Here is a 23270-nt window from a genome sequence, read left to right as displayed (position 1 = left end):
AATACCTTATGCCACCAGACTTGAACTTCTAGAACTGGAAAACCTTGAACTACGCCGTCTTCGGTCTGATTTAAGCATGGTATATAAAATCATACATTGCAATGTCCTACCTGTCAATGAATACTTCAGCTTCAACCATAACAACACAAGAGAACACAATAGATACAAACTCAAAGTTAACCGCACCAAACTTGATTGCAGGAAATACGACTTCAGCAATAGAGTGGTCAATGTCTGGAATACTCTACCCCAGGGGTCCCCAACCGCCGGTCCGCGGACCGGTACCGGGCTGCGGAACAAGACTTACCGGGCCGCTGGTTGCTGGGCGCCGCCATCTTTTTGGTAAAAAAGCAATTTTTCGTCAAAAAGATGGCGGCGCCAGCGCTTCGGTGAGCTTTTCCGGTAGAAAGCCATTTTTCCCGAAAAGCTCACCCGAAGCGCTGGCGCCGCCATTTTTGACGAAAAATCACTTCCGTGACGTCACCGGAAGTGATTTTTCGTCAAAAAGATGGCGGCGCCCAGCTGACGCCGGAACTGGGCCGCGGCGCCCAGCTGACGCCGGAACCGGGCCGCGGCGTCGAAAAGGTTGGGGATCCCTGCTCTACCCGACTCTGTAGTTTCTTCCCCAAACCCCAAAAACTTTAACCTTAGACTGTCTACTATTGACCTCACCCCTTTCCTAAGAGGTCTGTAGGGGGCGTGCATAAGCGCACCAACGTGCCTACCGTCCCTGTCCTATTGTTTCTCTTATTCTTCTTTTATTTTTCTTATATGTACCCATTTCATGTATTCACAACTATGTATACACTTATACTTATTATCTTGTAAACAATTGGCAAATCAAATAAATAAATAAATAAACTCGGAAGAAGATGAATTCCTGGAAGAGAAGCTGATCAAGAGGAGATACACAGGCAGGCCTCGACTCCCAACCATTCATTTAGTGACCGATCCAAGTTACAACTGCACTGAGAAATGGAACTTAGGACCATTTTTCACAATTAATGACCTTTGCAGCATCAAATGCAGGGATCAGAATTCAGGTGCTTGGCCACAGTTTCATGTTTATAATGGGACCAACATCCCAGGGCCATTGTGATCCCCTTTTACAACCTTCTGACAAGCAAAGTCAATGGGGAAGCCAAATTCACTTAATGACCGGGTTCCTAACTTATCAACTGCAATGATTCATTTAATGACTGTGGCAAGAAAGCCCATCAAATGGGGCAAAACTCACTTGATGGATGTCTCACTTAACAACAGAAATGTTGGGCTCAGTTGTGGTCATAAGTTGAGGACTACCTGTATTGGGGACCCTTTTCTTCTGGCGAGGACCCCATTCACACAACATGCTTGACCAGGCTGGGGTCCTCGCAGCCCCCCTGAGAGAAGCCAGAGGTCTACATGGAGCCTCCTCAAGGCCGGTGAGAAACCCTGGATGACCATAGCCCCCCTCCTCCCTCCTCTGGGGTCTCCCTGGGACAAACCCAGAAGTTGGGGTGGGCTTCCTCCCCTCTGGGCCTCACCCGGCTTCGGTCAGACATGGCTGGGAACCTCCTGGAGGAGAAGAGAGTCTCATTGCACATCAACCAGGCCCTGAAAAGCCACAGCTTGAACCCGGAGCCACCCAGGATCTGGTCTGCAGGCCCTGAGATCAGAATCTGAGTGAGGTTCAGGGGGAGAACTTCCAAGCAGTGGACCTGGGATACGGGCCTTCCTCTGCTGCTCCCTGCCAGGGTGGGCCTGCCTGTCCCTTGAGTTCCCCCTCCCACTCAGCCCCCCGGTTCCCCTTCTGGGCCAAGAAGTCCATATTAATGTCTCCCCCAGTGAAGAAACATCCTCCCTGAACAACGGATGCCAATAAACCAGGAACAAAGGAGTTCCAACAGCACCTTTTTTGAGATAGAAAGTCCCAGCCCCAGAAATTGGGAAGGTCAGAGGGGTCCCTCCCCCCGCAAATAGAAGATCCCCACAACAGGGGAAGAGCCACCAGATCTCCAGAAATCCTGTCGCTAGAAATTAGGTTGCACCATCCACCACACTGTGGGCATCACCGCCATCTTTGTAGGGTTTCCCTGTGATAAGATGGGTGGCCAGTAAATTGAATGGATGGATGGATGGATGGGTAGATATTTAGATAGATAGATAGATGATAGATATAGATAGATAGATAGATAGATAGATAGATAGATAGATAGATAGATACCGTGTTTCTCCAACAATAGGGCCTCCACCAATAGGCCCAGCATGATTTCTAGGCATGAGGTGAAATTAAGCCCCACTCCCAAAATTTAGGCCTATGCCTTTCCCCGCCATTTCTCACATCGTTCGTTAGAACTACACAAGGTGAAGAGAAATGGGGGGACGGGCGGGGGTGGGTGGGGAGAAAACTTGCCTTTAGGAGAGCCCTGCAGGTAGCCTAGGTTAGAATAGCCTGATCTACCGAGAGAACATCAGCCGATAGAAGCTCCCCGAAGGCAGAGTCCCCAGACGCTTCAGGGCGAGTCATGGCTGCCCATGTCCCCTCGCCTTTAGGCAGTGTCTCTCGGGCGATGGAAGCTCCCCAAGGGCAGTCACCGGCCACTTTGGTCGGCTGATAGAAGCGGCCTCCCAACGAGGGGAATGTGCGTGGGCGCTTGCCCCGAGACCGCTTCTACCGGCTGGTCGAAGTGGCTGGTGACTGCCCTTGGGGAGCTTCCATCGCCCGAAAGACACTGCCTAAAGGTGAGGGGACACGGGCATCCATGACTCGCCCCGAAGCGGCTGGGGACTCGGCCTTCAGGGGAGCTTTTGTCAGCCGATAGAAACAGCCTCGTGGAGAGGTATGTGCATATGGGCCCCTCTAGGTGGGGGGGAGTCACCCCCAAAAGACGGACGTAGCCATTTATTCAGGGGTCAAAAAAAAAAAAAAAAGGCCTGGCCTTATTTTGTGAGAAACACGGTAGGTAGATAGGTAGGTAGGTAGGTAGGTAGGTAGGTAGGTAGATATGGATGGGTAGTTATAGATAGATGACAGATAGAGATAGATAGAGATAGATATGGATAGATAGATAGATAGATTAGATAGATAGATAGATAGATAGATAGATAGATAGATAGATAGATAGATAGATAGATAGATAGATAGATATGGATGTGTAGTTATAGATAGATGACAGATAGAGATAGATAGAGATAGATATGGATAGATAGATAGATAGATAGATAGATAGATAGATAGATAGATAGATAGATAGATAGATAGATAGATAGAAAGATAGGGATGGATAGATAGCACTTGCAGAACTTACGGTCCATTCTTTATTTAAAAAACTAAGAAAAATCAAAATAAAAAGAAACTTGGTGTATTATAGGAACATGGTAAGATAACACAGGAATGACAAGAAAATAAAAATAAAAAAATCATCCATTCTATAATCTTCTCCCTGTTTACCCAATGATCTAGTCCACAAGAGCTTCTTAATGAGCTTTAATCTCAAAATTAATATTGCTAGAAAAGATGGGAAATGAAATTTCATTTCAGGTACAAGCAATTTTAAAACTGGCTGCAATTAAGATCAATATATGGGATTATGACATAAAACAGAATTCCAAACAGGGTCTACTCTTAACCTTGGGCAGAGTTCAAGGGTGCAGATTGTCATTAGAAGACAGGCAACGCTACAGTTAAATGGCATTAACTTAGAAGTGGCACCAAACTCCATAGCTCTGGGTGACCTTCCCCAGCAATCTCTGGAGACAAAAGGCCATGTTGAAGGACAGCAGAAGTCAATTCCCTGGGTGCTGAATTCTCTTCCCCAGCATCACTTTCTGGACTTGCCCTGACTGGGAGGAAGGACCACAACCACAACAAAACAGTGACCCCAGGGGTATATCTGTAATTTTTACTAACATGGTTTATTCCAGCCTCTCCTCTGCAGATGGAGCCCAGAAAAAGTTCAGGATCCCAAGAGGAGAAGTTGCTTCTCACTGTAATTATGACCATCTGGGCCTTTGAGATCTGTGATGCTATATCTCCAGTTTTTGACTTTGATGCAGGCATTAGACTGAACCCACATGCAAAGGATCTTGTATCAGAAAAGGATAAATTCCTTGGTGAAGCTCTCTGGGACCAAGTTTTGGGACAGGTGCAGGCTCTGCTCTTGATTGCACCTTTCTCTCCTTTTCAGATGAAATTGAGTGATTCTCTGTTTAGATCAGGAAAGCCACTGGCATTTCTCAGAGTCTTTGAATTTTTCCAACTGTTCCTGTTGTTTGTGTTAGAAACAGGAAGTGGATTGATTAATGCCATGAATGATGGACCTCCTGCTTCTGCTTCTGCTGGTGTCCCCATCAGTCTGTGGGAAGCTGAGAAGGAAATGCCCATTGAGTTTGGAGCACCAGGATGGGTACAATCCATGGAGCTTTTACAGGCCTGGAGACCATCTCATTGGTGTGGTCACAACTGAAATATATGTGTCGCCTATAATGTGGCCTTTCAACAGCCCTCCTATACCTTCTTCGTAAGTCATGCAGGGTGATGGATAATTGATCATTTGATTTGGATCAATGTTGGCCTATAAGGAGTAGTTTAAAAACCTGAAGATCCGTTTCCTCTCCTGGGTCACCTTGATAATTGTTTAAGTAGTGAGATGGCCTCTCTGCTATGTCTTCGATTTGGATTTGTTTTCTCTAAGGCTTAGGGGGTTTGTGAAGGATTATATATTTTAAAAACATTTGTTGTTGCTATTGAATATAATAACATGAATATTGTTTTTCAATAGGAAGAGTTCTGCTCTAACAGATACCCTAATGTCAATTTTTGGTATTCAAATGGTCAGCAAGAATTCCCAGCTCCTGCACAATCTCACCCTTGGTTACAACATCCATGACAACTATGGAAGCACCTTCCGCACTTCAGATGCCTTGCTGGACATTCTTTCTACTGGAGAATCCAATGTCCCCAACTATGGCTGTGGGAGGAAGGACAACCTCCTGGCTCTGATTGGTGAAGCTTCCAGGGACATCTCCATCCAGATGTCAATGTTTGTAGGCACCTACAAAGTCCCACAGGTTTGTGTGTTTTTCTCTATCTGGTAAGGTGAGTGGGGTGGTGGGGATGAACAACAGATCCAATATCTTCATAGAATTCAAGAGCAGCTTTTCAGAATATTAGGGAACATATCAACGATGTTTTAGTCTATTATGTTCATCTCCAAGTTCACCATTAAAGACCTGAAGAGCCATAAGGTCCCTAGAGGATATTCTATTGAATATTCTACTATTGAAAATCTATCCAGGTTTTGAGGTCCTCCATTAGCATGTTCATTTCCACATATCAATAATATCTGCCTTATCCAATTGGAATGAAGTTGGCAATAGTCCTGTCTATGTATAAAAAATATTCAGACCAAGATATCCATCTTTGGGATGGATAAAAGGAGTTCAGCTCCTGCCCTCATAGATAATTGTTAATTTACACAATTTCTGCTTTGTATAAATTCAGGGTATATAATTATTGGGTTAAAATTAAAGTGATGAAACAGACATAGTCCCAAAACAGACAAAATTTCAATTAAAAACTTATTGGATTGTGCAACTGTCAATTTCTGTTAGCAGTTGTGCTCTTGTACATCTAGAGAAGAAGCCGAAAAATTGCTTCACAAAGAATTTGGGATATAGAAGCTGAGAAAGAGGTTTTAGTACTCAAAAATAGCATATAATACAGCCCTATATCTTAGATCCAGACATTTTATCTAACATCTGCTAATTTGAATCTAATTGTTGGAATTGTATGGGTGACACAGAAATTTACATTGCATTTTTATTGTTTTTTTTTTGTTTAATATGATTTTTCATTCCATTTTTATATACAATCTTGTTAATATTCTGTCTTAAATATTTTAAACCATGACTAAGGAACAAACTATTCTTATATATTCATCAAAACAAAATTGGGTTTGTCAATAAGTAATATTTTGGAGTTGATCTGGACCACATTATAACACAGCATTCTTCATTACTTTTTTCAGATCACTCTTGGAATTCCTTCAGAGGCTCTGAGTGATAAAAGGAGATTCCCCTTTTTCCACCAGATGCTCCCCAAAGAAGGATTCCAATACCCAGCAATTGTCCAGCTGCTCCTCCATTTCAGATGGACCCTGATTGGCCTCTTTGCTTCAGACACAGAAAAGGGAGATTATTTCATGAGGACTTTCCCTCCGATGCTTGTCAGGAATGGAATTTGTGTGGTTATATCAGAACGATTCACAAACAACTGGACAAACAGCACCCCTCAGGGAGGCCCTCTCTAAGTGGAGACAAATCAACGTCTTTGTCCACTTTATGGAATTTATTTCCATCTGGAACAGAATTTTTCCTTTCCATGAAGCACTTATGCATTTGCCAGGACCCATTGAAGGGAAAGTCTGGATCCTCACAAATTTTGCACTGTATACAATACAGAAGCACATACCTCTCAAATACATCCATAGTATTTCGAGTTTTGGTTATCTGTCCAAAAAAAGGCCAACAGATGCTGCCTTTGAACCCCATTTCTTTGTGGAAGATCCGTTTCAAGATCATTATTTTCACTGTTCCCTTTCCAAGCACGTCCTTTCTGTCAAAGGCCGCAGAAGATGCACCCAGAAAGCCCCACTGGAGACCCAGGAGAAAACAAACAGGAAACGGATCAATACTAACCGTCAGTGGTACCGTATCATTCAGACTCTGGCCCAGGCCATGAATGCCGCTTATTCGTCCAGATCGAGGAGGCGAAGGAAGGAGGAAGAAAAGAGATTGGGGGCTCCGAGGCTGCAGTCATGGCAGGTATGGGGGGTCCCGATAGGGATCCATTAATCTGAGATCCTTTGGAGAAGGAACCCAAAGGAGAAGGAGGGGAACATCTCAACCTTCTTGTGCTGCAAATGGTCAAGAGATTTGCACCATCTAATTGCTCCTGTCTGACGCTCCGGAATAACAGGAAGCAGATCTGAAGTTTCTGTCTAGCCTCTGTTGGAAGAAATCTCCTTCTGGGTTCAGTTCCAAGTGGGGAAGAAAGATGCTGGAAACATGGTGACTGCTTGGAAGATGGTTTAATGGTGGACAGGAGCACATGCCTTGGTTGAGGAAAGAAGGGCTGAGATGCTGAGAGTGCAACTGTTTGATGCCCTCTGTTGGGATTTGAATTGGAGCTTGTATTCTAATTGGTTGTCAGACTCCCATCCGGTCATGCAGGGGCAACTCTATAGGCTGTTCTGAGTCCCAGGCTTGGTTGAGCCTGCCTGGATGATGGTGATGGCTTTGGGCAATTCCTATATAGCTTTACCTGATCTTTGTTATGTAAAATAAGTGGTCTAGGCCAGAGTCCATTAGCAAAGGTGGGAGGGGGCGGAGTTTCAGCCTCTCTGAGTTTCTACTTTTCTTTTTAGGGAAATGTATTGTGTCTTTTCAGTATATCCTAAAATATTTTATTTTCCTAGGAATGAGAAGGGTTTTAACTCCCAACACCTCTTTCCGTCATTGGAAGAGTGTTGAATCCTCCCTTGTCCAACTGAGAGATTTTGCAAGTTGGAGAAGCTGCTCTCATAATCTCCTCCTTGTCTTCTCTCAAGACTCAGTTTCAGGTTGCAGTCAAGTACGATTTTGAGATTGTTTTCATAAACATGTATTTATTTACAAATAACTCAAGATGGCAAATGTCTCCAACACAGCTTCCTCCTTCATCCAGTCCACTTTTATTACATTCAGAAACCAGCATTACAAATAATAATAATAATAATAATAATAATAATAATAATAATAATAATAATAAAGAAAAATAAAAATAAATGACAGTCAAGGGGCAGTTAGAGTCTGCCTAGTGCTGAGTCATGTGCGAATATGTGGCAATATAAATGTCCTAAATAAATAAATACATAATTTTGCATTACAGCAGAACAGAATTTGGTCCCATTCAGAGAAAGTCCTTCGTACTGATCTGATAACTGCAGTTGCACATAAAAGAGTTCCGTATTTCCTGGATATTTTATTAGGAGAGGCGTCACAAAGTGAATCCCTGAGTCCTGATAGGAGATGCCGCATAGCAGGCTGTGAACTCACTGGTGGGATTCAAATTTTTTTACTACTGGTTCTGTGGGCATGGCTTGAATTTGTGGGCATGGCTTGGTGGTCACGTGACCAGATTGGCGTGGCTTTGTGGCCATGTGACTGAGTGGGCTTGGCTTTGTGGCCATGTGACTGGCAAACCAAATACAATTGGTCCTCGCTTAATGGCCGGTTGCTTAACAAGTGCTCTAATTTATGACTGATCTCCCCAGAGCTACTTGTCCTGTTTTTGGAGTTTTGACAACCATAAACACAAACACACAAACACACATGCACACACACACACTCACACACTCACTCACAAACACACACAGAGAGCTTTCTAACCCTGCTATTCTTTGATTCTGTAAGGATCTCCTGCTGGAGTAGGGCGTTGGACTAGATGACCTCCGAGATTCATTGCATGGCAGCCCTAGATTGCTCTGCTACTTCAAAGAGTCTTCTGAAGTCAGGGTTTGTGTCCTTCCTTCCTCTCCTTTTTTTCTCTATCCCTCCCTCCCTCCTTCCTTCCATGTATTTATCTATCCATCCATATATCTCATTCACTTTCTCCATTCTCCCTCTCTTTCTTTCTCTCTCTCTTTCTTTCTTTTTCTTTCTTTCTTCTCTTGCCCCCCCCCCGCTCTCTTTCTCTCTCTCTCTCTCTCTCTCTGTCTCACACACACACACACAGACACAGAGAGTAGGGAAGAGAGAGGGGAAGATAGGGACCCGGCCTCTTCGCTATCCCCCACCGTCCCCCTTACCTTCTCAGGCCAGGTGAGGGAGGGCCAGGGGCAGGGGCAGGGGCAGCTGCTTCAGGCAAGGTGAAGAGGCGTTGACCAAGCATGGGAGAGTAGAAGTCTGGGAATGGCGGCTCCCGGCTCAGCTGGCCTGAGGGGCTCCTGCAGGCATATCGTGACAAGGGGGGCGAGAAGACCCGGGACGTCCGCCCACTCCCCTGCTGGCTGGCCAGGCCAGGCTGGAAGAGGCGCATCCGCCGGGAGAAGGAAGAAAATGTGATCCAGGAGAGAGGGCAGGCAGGCGGATGTCCCAGGGCTGCTCCACATGCGCACTGCATGAGTAGCGGTGATAAACACAGTGCGCATGTGCAACAGCTGTGGGACATCTGCCCGATCTGCCCCACAGCCACCACGTGGTAGGGAAAGCTAGGAGAGCGACTGGGACAAGCGGGCGACCCGGTTCGGGGGTGTGGCCAACCAGGGGTGACCACCGGTTCGTCCAAGCCGTTGAGAACCGGTTGAATACCACCTCTGCGTGAGCTGCAGTTCGAGTGGCCCCTTGTCCTCAGCGCCCCAGTCTCAGCTCAGGCGCTCTTTCTTTGTATCGGCTCCCTGAAACGGCTCTGGGAACTCCGTTGCAGCTCTCGGAGGTTAATTCCCTTTGGACTCTTTGCAGAGTTATTCGATATAAATATCTCGTTGCTCTAAAGGCTGCTCAAATAAACATTCTTGGGAAGAGCAGCCCCATCTTGTTGGATTTCCAGATCTTTGAGACCTTGTTTGAGTTCACTAAGTGCACTAACTCATCCCCCATCCTTAAAAGCCCTTCTCTGCAGAAGCCACGGGGGCTGAGTACCAATGAGTAGTTGTGTGTTCATTTTCCCCACAACAACAACCCTGTGAGTTGAGTTGGGCTGAGAGACTGGCCCCAAATCCCCCAGCCTGTTTCATGACCAAGGCGGGACTTGAACTCACATCCTCTTGCTTTCTACTTTGGGGGCTTAACCAGTAGACCAAACTGGGTCCCTTACATACTTATCAAGCTTGGCACAATCCTTCATCCAGTGCATCATTAATGTTTTTGTATGAGATACTATAATTTATCACATCCTAAAACCCAGATAGTTTTCTATTGCTTTTTAGTCATACAGTTGTTTCTAGGAGGAAATCATAAATATTTTTCTGTAAAGTTGGTAATGTTTAAATAACATAAAAGTATATTTGCCTGAGAATTAGTATCAATCTTGTATAATAGCAATTTATCAACCCTATTATATTAATGACAAAATAGAAAAATTGATGACTTAACGACAAAATGTTGTATCTTCCCACTTTCATGACAAAGATTAAAAAAACTAAAGATTATTTGAGTACCATTTTAAAATCAGTTTTTTTTAAAAAAAAACAACAAGTTTTATTAAATTTCAAAAACACACAAATCATCATTATCCATTACATGCTTAAACCTTTTTCCATTATAAATTTAACAAGTCAGATAAAATCTTGTTTTATAGACTATAATTCTGTTTTAAACCATTTCCATATAAACATACAAAAACCTCTTATCCAATTTCTCTTTACTTCTCTTTATTCTTATTCAATTTCATTATTATTATTTCATCTATTTCTTTCTGACTTAGTTACCATTATTCTCATTCTATATTTCTGCAAGGTTTTATTAATTCTCCCCCCCAAAAAAACATATACACACAACACACAAAACATAAAAAAAATCTTTTTTTGAAAGTAACCTGGCCCCAGGTATCTCTTTCTTCATGGACTTCAATTATGTTCATGCTCATCTTACATGTCATTACCCATTTTTTTTACCATTCTAAGTCCTCTATATTAACTTCTCCACACATTTCACTCTTCTCAATTCCATCTTAATTAATCATCCCAATTTAAATCATTATATTTGTATCTTTTGTCCATTCTTTATTGTCCCTTTGTCTCGTTCCTTATATATAAAAAAAGAAGTTTCTCCTGAAATCACTAATCAGAGTATGACGCCTTTCTATCTCCCCCCTAAATTAATCAAATTAACATTTAGAACAATACCGAATACCCAATCAGATTCTGCTTGGTACATTCTATCTAAATAGTACATCCAAAATAATTAAATACATAATTAAATAATAAATCTAAATATTACATCTTATCACATTCCCATTGCCTTTTCCAAAAAAACAAATACTATAATAAAAATTTTATAATAACATCAATACCATAATCTTATTAAGCTCTTTAATTAAAACTCAGTATTCTAAGCCTCCCCTCATATTATTTAATTTTAAAACCAATCATTATTAAACATTTCAACATTTTAATCTCTTATCAACTCTTAAACCATTTAAGTTTTCTATTTCTAATACAATACTACAATATCATCTTATGTACCTTGCAAAATCTCTTTTAAAGTAATTATACTTTAACCTTTATCCCTAAAAAAGATTCCATTTTTCCCATTTAGTTTCAAAACTTTGTAATTTTTCTCCACCTTTTCCCTTCCTTTCTTCTCCCAACAAACCTTTCTACCCCCCCCCCTTCTTCTAGCCTCTGCCTTACTGACTTCCCTTCTCTGTCGTGTTCCTTTTCCCTTTTGTTTACTATCATTATGTTGATTTTGGACCTTATTTTTCCCTTTCTTAAATATTTTTTTAAATCTTAAGTCCTTTATTTCTCTTCCTTTCCCTCTTCCTTCTTTCTTGGTCAAATTCTGAAATTCATTAAAAATGGCTTCCTCTCCTTCTTCTTCTTCTGCTGTCTTCATCTGTTGTAATGTTTGTTGATAGTTAATAAGCGCCATTTCTAAAAAAAAGGAAGGCTTCTTTCAAACCAGCTTTACCATTTTTTTTTTGCTTGCTCATAATCTTTTCTCAGATCCTCAATAGAAAGAGCCATTATAAATCTTTTCTTTTCTTTTCCCCTTCTTTCTTCTTACAACAACCAGAATATTCCAAAGAAAAAATAAAACAGTCCCAAAGTTATCAATCAGTCCAAACCAAGGCAGAGTTCTCACTTTCTCCTCCTGGGGTAGTATCAATCAGAGAAAAAGAAAGTCCAAATCTGTTTCTTAAAGTCAATATATTTCAGTCTTCAAATCCTTAAGGCATCTCCTCCAACAAAGTCTTAGCATACAAATATTTTTTTTTTAGTCCTCTCCCTTCCCACTCATCACTTAAAGCCAGTTTTCACCTAAAAAAAGTAGGTTTCTTAATATCCACTTATTAATTCCGTAGGGAAGGAGGGTAAACTTTCCTTTCAGCACCACCAAACTGCCGCTTTTTTCCTCTTCTAGAAGGTATCATTCAGAGAGTCATACTTTTCAGGAATTTTGTTAAATATGTCTTAGAGTCCTGGGAACCAAGAAAAACTTTCTCCTTTCAAAAACTTTCTCCACTTCCTCCTGCGCATTCTTACCCGGCTGCCAGCTTCTTTGTGGCGGCCATTGCGGACCGCCGCTGCACCGTCTTGGGAAAAGGGGGTTCTGCCGGCCGGGGAGGGGGTCTGCAACACCCCCAAACCCCTCTCCGGATCCCCCCTATCTTCAGCTGCCCCTACAGGGCAGCCTAGCTCCGGACCCGTCCGGATCGGAGCACCAAAAGCGGCTAGCGCAGCAGGGATCGCGCAGCTTCGCGAATCCCTGCCGCTCGCGAAGCCGACAAACCGGAAGACCCATTTTAAAATCAGTTTTTATCCACTTAATTATCATGCCATCCACCCCTCACAACTGGGTTTCTGATCACATCACAAAATTGTTTGTTACTCTTTCCTGAGATCAAGTTATATCAGCATAATATATTTAGTAAATGAAATAATATGTGAGGATGACTTGCATAAAGCACATAAGTTATATCTCCACCTTTCCTACAACCCATTTAGAAAGGGCAGTGATAGGAGGGAATGACTTTTGGGGGGTGGAGGAGGGATTCTGCCTGGGGAAGAAGCAGATAAGAGGAGGACACCTACAGCTGCATAAAAAAAGGGTCGGTGGGAGATTTGTACTTTCTGGCTCCCCAAATCCTGTCTATGCAGCATTACAGCGAAGTGGGCCTAGCTCAGGTTTCCTGTCTGGGCTTCCTGGGAGAGGATTACCCTGGCAATTTTCTTCTTCAGAAATCCGTGTTTCTGATAACCAACCTGTTGCTTTCAGGGAGTTCATAAATCTCCTTTTTTCTGTTTTTCAACTATATTTTGTCTAAATCTATATTGTCAAAATATGATCGACAAATTTTTGTGAACTTTTTCCCTTCACTTGTAAGATAGTGGTAACACCCATTTTCCTAATGAAGCATGTCTGTAAATTAGACAACTACAGAAGAAAGATTAAATATTGAAAAAGCGTCTGGGATAAGAAACAAAGTTTTCTGCTTTTAAAATTGCTGCATGTTCCCATTCTAGTTCCATCCTTTCCTGGAGAAGAATGAGTTTGTCAATATTTCAAACCAGGAACTCTACATGGACCCAAATGGAGAGGTAGCAGCAGATCTGTTCATTTCGGGCTCCTTCGTTCTTCCCAGGGATCATCCCAGGGAAGAGACTGTGGCGTATTTTGTAAGACAGAGACTTTATATCAACAAAGATGTTCTTTCATGGCTAAAGTTGCTCAACAAGGTAGGAGAAAGTTTGTTGTCTTCTCTCCATTTTCCAAAGCCTGAGGTCCCATTTCAAGAGGGCTGATGCTATTCCCCAAAGGTGGTTGACCTTCACCAAGAATTGAATCTGAGCAGTAGAAACCAGATTTTTTCCATTAGGCTGCTTGGGAGGCATCAGTATTGTTCCATTTTGTGGACCACGTACAATTAAGGGTCACCATCAAATGGGTGAGAATCCCACAAGGGCTGGGGAATGTGTCGCTAGTAGCTTCTGGTTGTTTGCTCCTTGTGCCCAGAATAGCAACGAAGGCAGCAATTCTGCTGACTGGGGCCTGAATCCAGGCTTGGACTGTATTGGATGGGATTGAATCGTCATTGGACGGAGGTCCTTTTGGCCCCATTGGGGGAAAGAAGCTTCCTCTCGTCCTGCTTGGGGAAAAGTGTCCCCTGAAGGGGCAGGTTCATAATCTGGGAGGCTCTTAAGGAGGCCGGACCTGGCCAGAGCTCTCCATGCCACCCTTTCACCCTCCCTGGGATGGAGCAATGGGCCTTCTGCTCCTAGGAAGCAGCTCCAAGGCTTTCAGTTCACCTGAAATTATCAAGATTGTTCGGATATCACACCTTAAAATTAAGGGTGTGAGAAGAGGGGAGAAATGCGTGTTAATGGGGTCATGGGAAGGAAACGGCTGGTTATCATTTAATGCTGAAATCTTTTCTCAGTTCCATCTAGGGCTGGGATTCAAATTTTGTAACAACCGGTTCTGTGGGCGTGGCTTAATTTGTGGGTGTGGCTTGATGGTCACGTGACCAGATGGGTATGGCCAGGTGGCCATGTGACTGGCAAACCAAATACAAGTGGTCCTCCCTTAATGGCCAGTTGCTTAGCAAGTGTTCTAATTTATGACTGATCTCCCCAGAGCTCCTTGACCTGGTTTTGGAGTTTTGACAACCATAAACACAAACACACAAACACACACACGCACACAGCCTTCTGATCCTGATATTCTTTGATTCTGTAAGGATCTCCTGCTGGAGCAGGGGGTTGGACTAGATGACCTCCGAGATCCCTTGCAGCCCAGCCCTAGATTGCTGTGCTGCTTCAAAGAGTCTTCTGAAGCTAGGGTTTGTGTGCTTCCTTCCTCTCCTTTTTTCTCTCTCTCTCCCTCCCTCCCTCCCTCCTTCCATGTATTTATCTATCCATCCATATATCTCATTCACTTTCTCCTCCCTCCAACTCTTTCTTTCTTTTTCTTTCTTTGTCCCGTCCTTCCATCTCTCCCTTTCTTTGTCTATCCATTTTCCTCCTTTTGCTTCCTTTCTCTCTTTTATTTCTTTCTCTTTCCTTTCTTGTCTCTCTCTTCCTCTTCTCTCATTCCCTCTATTTCACTCTTTCCCTGTCTTTTTCTCTCCTTCCCCCTCTCTGTATCTCTCTGTATCTCTCTCTCATTCTGCCTCTTTCCCTGTCTTCCCCCTCTCCCCCCCTTTGTGTGTGTGTGTGTGTGTGTGTGTGTGTGTGTGTGTGTGTAAAAGAGAGGCATGGATAAGTCTGACCAGGTCGGGTCTCTTTAAGAACCTCCCCAACTATGAACCGGCCCTTTCAGGGGACACTTTTCCCCAAGCAGGACGAAGCTTCTCTCCCAGTGGGACCAAAAGGACCTCCACCCAATCATGATTCAAATTCATCTGAATTCAGGCCCTGGTCAACAGAATTCCCTTTTTTCTTTGCTAGTTTGGGCACAAGGAGCAAACAAACCCGAAGCTCTTAGTGACACATTCCCCAGCCCTTGTGGGTTTCTCACCAGTTTGAAGGAGATACTAAACCATAGGTGGTTCACAAAATGGAGCAGTGTGAGAAGGTAATAATAAATTTATTATAATAATAAATAAAAATATTTTCTATATAATAAAGTCCTTTTTTGGGGGGCAATGTGAGATGCCAAAAGCAAAAGAGAGGAACTAATGGAAGAATCTTCCAGAAGTTATATCTCCAACCATTTGGAAATAGTGAGAGATTTTACTTACTTAAGTGAAGACCAGAGGCTAGTAACTTGTCTAATATCCATTTTTACCTCCATTTTCCACATATTTTCTTTGCAATCTTATTTCTTTTCTGCTCAGTCCTTTCCTCAATCTGAATGTGTGGAAAGTTGTCATCCTGGATTTGTCAAGAGGGCTCGAGAAGGAGAGCCAGTTTGCTGCTATGACTGCATTCCTTGTCCGGAGGGGACCTTCTCCACTCAGAAAGGTGGGTGACACCAGAGGAAAGGAAGGCCTGGTGGAACTGGATCCATCCAGAGCATTGTCATGAAAGTATGAATTAAAAAACACTTTGAAGCTGAACTGATTTCTGGTTTATTTCCAAAATGCCCCATTTCTTATCTAAACAGAAGAGCAAAAAGACTGTGAAGGAAGGGCTGGATAGAGACAGGTGGCTGTGGCAGATTGGGCAGGCTTTACTACTGCCAGAGAAAATATTTCTTCTTTTTAGCTTGGATGTATCCTTCCTTCCACATTTACTTCTCTAGGAACACCTGAGTTTCTTAAAACATGAGGAATTGTTTTAGGTCCACCTCCTGAAAGGAGGATTGCAATGCAGTCTACATGGGTTCCCTTTGAGGAACACTGAAAAGGTATTGCTGATATACGAGATGCACAATATGGTGGCATGGACAGTTATGCCTGTTTCTGGCTGCACCCGTATCACCACTGCTCCAAAGGCCATTCCAAATTGTTTGGAGCAGTAACTTGATCCGTCAGCCTGTTCTGAGGCAAGTATGACAAGAATTGCCACCTGAAAGATAAGTTTCTTTAAAAAGATTAATTGATTCCTTATTTTCCTTTAGTAATGGAGGTTCCTATCAATATTCTGAACATTACAAAAGAAAACATTCAAGTCCTAAGCCTTCCCTCAATTTCATATCCTGTCAAAAATATACCATAGCTATATTTTTTAACAAGTGATACACTTATTTTTTGTCTCTGGAGATATTAAGAAATCCATCCCAGAAAATGCTCCTGATAATCACTTGTTCCCAAAGAATGTACAATATATTTTGAAATGCAATGGACAAAGAAATATGGGGTTGTTGTTTTTTTTCTCAGATACAGAAAAATGCACCAAATGTCCGGATGATAAATTCCCAAATAAAAAAAGAGTCCAATGTATCCCCAAAATTATAACCTTCCTGTCTTATGAAGAACTTCTGGGCATCATCCTGGTTTCTTTTGCCCTATTCTTGTTCCTAACCACAGGCCTTGTTTTAATCGTCTTCATTAAATACCGAGAAACTCCCCTTGTCAAAGCCAACAACCGGGACCTCTCCTACATCCTCCTGGTCTCCCTCCTGCTTTGCTTCTTGTCTTCTTCTCTCTTCATTGGTCAACCAAGGAAAGCCACCTGCCTTCTCCGACAAACGGTCTTCAGCATCATCTTCTCAGTTGCCGTTTCTTCTCTCTTGGCCAAAACCATCATGGTAGTGCTGGCTTTCCTGGCCACAAAACCAGGAAACCGAGCGAAGAGATGGTTGGGGAAGAGCTTGGCCAACTCCATCATCCTGTCTACTTCTGGTGTCCAAGTTATCATCTGCTCCATCTGGCTTGGAGTTTCTCCCCCCTTCCCTGACTCTGACCTCCTCTCCCAGCCTGGAGAGATCATCCTGCAATGCAACCAAGGGGCCGTTGTCATGTTCTACATCACCCTCAGCTACATGGGCTTCCTGGCTACCATCTGCTTCACGGTGGCTTTCCTGGCCAGGAATCTGCCTGGGGCCTTCAATGAAGCCAAGTTGATCACCTTCAGCATGCTGGTCTTCTGCAGTGTTTGGGTGACTTTTGTGCCCACCTACCTGAGCACCAAAGGGAAACACATGGTGGCTGTGCAGGTCTTCTCCATCCTGGCCTCCAGTGCTGGTCTGCTGGGCTGCATCTTCATCCCCAAGTGCTACATTATCCTTCTGAGGCCAGAGCTGAACACAAAGGAGCATCTCACAGCCAGAAAAATGTAAAAACATGAGATATAACATCATTATGATAGTGGAAGAATTGTTAATGTTTCTTTTATTTGATTTCCATTTTGATAGTATGCAGGAGTCAAAGAAAATGATATCTGTATGTTACAAAATGGGGAATTGTTGAATGACTGGAATTCTTGCAGTTCCCTCCCATCTCAATAAATATTGCTAAAGAGACCACTGTAAAATTCAGAGTAATTCAGCTGTTCAGCAACAGCTACTGAACATGATACCTTATAAAAAATGATTGACGCACTTGTTCCCACTGACAGCAGCTAAACATATGGGAGGGTGGTGAGAGAATGTGTAGGAAAAGAGGTAAGGAGGAAGCTGTGGGAACCAAACACCAGCCTGGTTGCCTGATCCTCTCCCTAAAAATGTCAGAATGATGTGAAATGCCATGTTTGACTGGCTCTCAGCTGAGGAAGGAAATCTTCATCCCTCTTATGAGTCTGTCTCAATTTCCTGATAAAACCTCCTTTGCAGAAAGATTTCAGCAGAACAGCTGTCTGGGATTTCAGTTTGGGATTGTTTTTATTTTGGTATGTACTTCACAGCAAAAAAAGGAAATAAAAAAATGAAGTGTGTAAAGAAATTTCCACTGTATATTTTTTTTCTTTCATCAACCAGAGAAATAAAATAGCCGTTTTCAGGCTCTTTAATTTTCCACTCTACAATTTGTACCGAAAGCATTTCTCTGCTCCTCCTCCAAGCCTGTCTCATCTGTGAAGGGCTGGAGAAGATGTCCAGAGAAAGGGGACCTTGGGACTCTTCCCAGGAGGAGGTTGCAGGGATCCTGTCTCAAGGCAGCCGCATCATTGACCAGGTCACAAACCTCCAATGCTGCATAATATTCATCCAGGTCCAGGAAGAGGCTGAATAAGTGGGGGTGACTTCTAGGTTTCTAGGAAGAGGCACCCATGGAAGCTGCTCTGCTCTCCAACCACAGAGATTGCTGATCAATTGGGAATCAATTTTTATGTCTCATAAAGGCTCCTAACTGCGAATAGGATCCCTTTGCAAATTCCATTTTAAGGAGATAAGAAAAGCTCTAGTGGATCAGAAGAAGGTCAGTCTAAGATTCACACAAATCCCTCTGATTCTTGCACAAGCAGGAGAAGAAGGCCGAGACTTGTGGCTTTGTGCCACATGGAAGAGGCGTTTATCCAGAGGTGGAATTCAGTAGGTTTTGACCAGTTGTGGAGAACTGGTAGTGGAAATTTTGAGTGGTTCGGAGAACTGGCAAATACCGCCTCTGACTGGCCTCGCCCCCATCTCTTCTCTGCCTCCCACTGAGTCCCAGCTGATCGGCTGGATTGGTTGCCCTGCACAGGAGAACGGAGCTGGAAAGCAGGTTAGTTGGGAGAGGAAGGAATTGGCTTTTGAAGTAACTTTCCACTGCCATGCCCACAAAGCCATGCCCACAGAACCAGTAGTAAAAAAATTTGATCCCCACCACAGCGATTATCCCACAATTTCACTTTCTTCCATCACTACCCACAACATTGGACACTCGGCCATCTCACACTCTAGGAATCTCCAATTTTAGTTTCTCACATTAATCTGAGAAAATGTTTCCAAATTTCCCACCCCAAATACAATAAGAGTTAAGGTGGGACTGGAATTCAAAAGTCTCCTTGTGATCCACTCAAAGTCCCCCAGGAAGTTTTCCTGCCTGAGGGAGGATTAGAACTCAAAGCCTCCTGAATCTTGGCCGATACAACCAACAAGTCCTAAATCAATTATTGTCAGGAAGCTCACTCAAATTGACTGGCAATTCATGAAAAAAAATTAGGCTGTGCGTTTCCCAGAAGATGGGTAGGCTCCATAAACAATGCCATTGTTTCATTTGAGGAATGAAGGCGGAGATGGAAGGTTCCGGAAACACCATTTTACAGGATGCACCTTCTTTAGGCCTGACTGCCCCTGTTTTTCTTTGTACAACACCTGAGCTAAGGAATCTCTGAAACATTGTCTTGGGTTTAGGTCCAGGGGCCACAGGAGAAGTCTCCCATCCTAAAACGTATCCTGATCCCTTTCTATTTTGAGTGCACCATGGTGGGTCTGTCCCCATTCTTGGGAAGGGGACATATTGTGTGGGTGTGTTTGCTATGTATATTGACAACATGTTAAGCCTGGATTCCCCAACGGGTGTTAAGGAAAACAAACTAAACAGAACGTGCAGCGAAGTCAGATAGGAAGACAGGTAAATGTGTGAGATAAGTTTTCTAGTTAACACGCAGTAAAAATACAGATACGATTGTGCTATCAAAAATATAGTTTATTCCATTTAAGAATTATAGCATAGTCATATAAACGGTCCATTAGTCATATATCAATTTCAGTCAAGTCTTGTCGGGGATACTCTATTTGCAAAGTCCGTGTTGAATAGCCAATGTCAGTTCACTTACAATAAATCTGTCCAATCTTTTATCTTCTCTCCGTTGAGAAAAATCAACACTCCTTTCCAGCAAGAACGCAGTCATCAATCCATCCAGTAATTAGGGATCAGTAAGCCAGAGAGAGAGAGCTGGAATTGCCTCGCTTCTTATATAGTGCTTTTACAACCACACCCTTAATTACATTCTTGCAGTTAAAGTTACACACACTTTAATTAACAAACCATGATACCATATTTATTATTTTTACCCAAAACAGTTAGGGTAAACAATGTTATCCCTAACATTCTCCCCTTTTGGATAATAATAATAATATTACAATAATATAACCATTTACACCTTTAAATCATAATTGTCACAACTCTCTTTAAATTTTACAACACCTTGAGCTTTTGAAACTGGTCTGCAATATTTTCTTCCGTCATGCAGTACTCAAGTTTAATTAGACCATTTTTAACAGATTCTCTAACATTTAAGTATCTTAAATCAGTATGCTTTGATCTAGTCTTTACAGCAATATTAGTAGCTAACTGTATAGCTGCCTGGTTGTCTTCATACACAATAATAGAATCTTTAACAGTTATACCCATGTCTAATAATAACTGTTTGTACAGAATTAAGTCAGTGCATAGTAATGACAGACATGAAAATTCTGCTTCCATCGTTGACAAGCTAATATGCTGTTGTCTGATTGACCTCCACCCTATTAGTGTCTTACCAAATAATATAGCCATCCCAGATGTTGGTTTTCTAGTGTTTATGTCAGTTGCAAAACTTGCATCTGCATAGGCACTAAGAATCAAATCACCTTTTGGCTCTAGATACAATGCATGGTGCATTGTTCCTTTAAGATATCTTAACATTCTCTTTAATGCTTGCCAATGACATTGATGTGGATCATTATTAAATCGTGCCAGCTGATTAACACTATAAGCAATATCTGGCCTTGACCAATTGCTTATATATGATAAGCTACCAATCAAAGATTGATAGATGGTCTTATCGAATTTGGGACTTTGAGCATCAGTTTGGCAAACTTCCTGACTCATTGGAGTCTTTGCCAGCTTACAAAGTTCCATTTTATACAATTTAATTAATTGGCAAATTTTATCTTCTTGAGATATTTTAAATCCATTTTTGGTTTTGTTAATTGTCAATCCTAGATACTTTTTAATTTCACCTAAATGCTTTAATTTTATCTTTTTGGCTAATAATGAAATAATCTCAGTAGCTTCATTATTGGTCTTAGTAATCAAAGCAATATCATCTGTAAATAATAACAATAATGACACCGTTCCATTAATTTCTCTTTTAAACATACATGGATCTGCTAAACCAGATTTAAACCCTATATTGTTTAGTTCTTTCACAATATATTGGTTCCATTCATAGCCAGATTGTTTCAATCCATATAGACTCTTTTTGAGTTCCCAACAATCATTGCTATTTGCTTTATTATCATTTATACCAACTGGTTTTTTCAAATATATTGTATGCTGCAATGGTGCATGCAGATAGGCAGTTTCTACGTCTAAATGGTTAATGATATAATTCTTCTTAGCTGCCCATACTAAAGCTGCTCTTAAAGTTGTAGCCTTTAAATTTGGTGCAAATACCTCATCATAATCAAATGCATTTTGATTAAATCCTTGAGCTACTAACCTAGCCTTATAAGTTACTGTCCCATTATTTCCAGTCTTTACTTTGAATATCCATTTGCACTCAATGGATTTTTCTCCTGGAGGTAATTTGGTATCTTCATATACTTTCATTTCCTTTAATGAATTTAACTCTTTTTTCCATTGCCTTTTGCCAATTCTCCTGATCCTTTACAGGATACATCCTAAGTTCATCTATACTAGTAGGAACTTTATTTACTTGGCAAACTATACTTGCCTGATACCTTTCAGGTGGTCTGATTACACGTGTTGTGCGTCTAGGTATTACAGGACTTACAGGTGGACTTTCCTTTATTTCCTGTTCTTGATTATCTATCTCTTCTTGATCAATTATTTCCTCTTGTTCTGTTTCTATTTGCTCTTCGTCGACTTCTTCTTTAATTGGACTTTTCTTATAACTAGTCTTTTCTTTCTGCCTCTTGTAGGGTTCTATAATTACATCATTATCTGAATCTTGCTCTAATCTATTCCATCCTATATGTTCTAGGAATTGTGCACTAGCATTGCAGTATACTCTAGATGTACCTGGTTCCCAGAATCTATAAGATCTATGGTTTGATTGATATCCAACAAAAAATAATCTTTTAGCTCTATGCTGTCCTTTGTTTCTGAGTTGTGTAGGGATATGCACCTATGCTGGTGCACCAAATGTGTGAATGTAACTTAAATCAGGTTTCCTACCATGCCACAGTGTGAATGGTAATTCACCTGTTGTTGAATTAACAACATTATTTAATATGTGATTACCACACATTATAGCTTCTCCCCTCAAATTGCCAGGTAATCCTGAATCAGACAACATAATCCGTCCCATTGATTGCAGTGTTTGGCCTCGTCTCTCTATAAAGGCATTATGTTGAGGCCTATATGGTGCAGACTTTTTATGTTGAATACCTGCCATCCTAAGTCTACTCTGGAATTTATTATTTGTAAATTCCGCACCATTATCTGTTATAAGAGTTACTAATTTCTTTTTAGTTTTCCTCTCTGCAAATTTTAACCAATTAAAGAAATTTAGATACGTTTCAGTTTTTCTCTTCATTAGAAAACAGAAACCATACCCAGAATAGTGGTCCATTATGCTTAATATGTATCGAGCACCACCTACACTTGGTTTTTTAGGACCTATTATATCGGCAAATACTACCTCTAAAGGCTCTTTGGTAGTAAATCCATCAACTCTATTTGCCGGTATGACTTTGCTTTTGCTTTGATTGCAAGCAGAACATTGCAAATACTTATTACAAGGTTTCAAACTTATTCCTTTAGATAGTTGAACAGTTCTCTTAATCATTTTAAAATTTAAATGACCTAACCGTCGGTGTAACAAGTGAATACATTCATCATGAGGTTTCTTATTATCATAAACCGTGTTAGCCACCTCTAAACCATTATCATTTAACACATACAATTCACCTCTTAAAGATGCAGTAATTTTCTTACCTTCTTTTTCAATTAAGCAAGTATCTCCCCTAAAGGTAACTACATATCCTAATCTAACCAACATTCTAACTGAAAGCAAATTAAATTTAAGTTGAGGTACATATAACATTTTTACGTTCTCTTTTATACAAGAACAATGTGCAATACCTTCACCTTTTGCTTTCATTTTCCAGCCGTTTGCCAATGAGATATGCTGTGAACTCATGGACATTTTTACAAATTTTTTGTTATCATTTGTTATGCAGTGGGATGCTCCACTGTCAACCACCCATAAATTATTTTTCACAACTCCATTACTATACGTGGCTAACTCAAATTTTTTCTTTTTTCTTTG

General features: G+C 41.7%; 1 protein-coding gene across 4 annotated transcripts; it reads left to right on the top strand.

The window, feature by feature from the left end:
• The first annotated feature begins 861 nt into the window (after nucleotides 1-861).
• LOC148128634 (vomeronasal type-2 receptor 26-like) lies at nucleotides 862-17711 on the top strand. 4 transcript variants are annotated; one of them, XM_087948680.1, is made up of 7 exons: nucleotides 862-914; nucleotides 3907-4127; nucleotides 4264-4502; nucleotides 4764-5052; nucleotides 13212-13424; nucleotides 15524-15650; nucleotides 16508-17711. In XM_087948680.1, exons 3-7 carry the CDS (start codon nucleotides 4294-4296, stop codon nucleotides 17407-17409), a joined length of 1740 nt encoding a protein of 579 aa, XP_087804806.1. In that variant the 5' UTR covers nucleotides 862-914; nucleotides 3907-4127; nucleotides 4264-4293; the 3' UTR covers nucleotides 17410-17711. The 4 variants fall into 4 exon arrangements, with proteins under 4 accessions (XP_087804806.1, XP_087804808.1, XP_087804807.1 ...); XM_087948682.1 differs by lacking the exon at nucleotides 862-914 and adding an exon at nucleotides 921-1043 and having other exon boundaries at nucleotides 3921-4127; XM_087948681.1 differs by lacking the exon at nucleotides 862-914 and adding an exon at nucleotides 921-1043.
• Nucleotides 17712-23270: the final 5559 nt, after the last annotated feature.

This window comes from Notechis scutatus, unplaced genomic scaffold, assembly GCF_049901735.1.
Source record: "Notechis scutatus isolate UNSWTSFEM ecotype Mainland unplaced genomic scaffold, rNotScu1.2 NSCUCTG43, whole genome shotgun sequence".
NCBI lineage: Eukaryota > Metazoa > Chordata > Lepidosauria > Squamata > Elapidae > Notechis > Notechis scutatus.
This window is presented reverse-complemented; position numbering and strand designations above follow the sequence as displayed.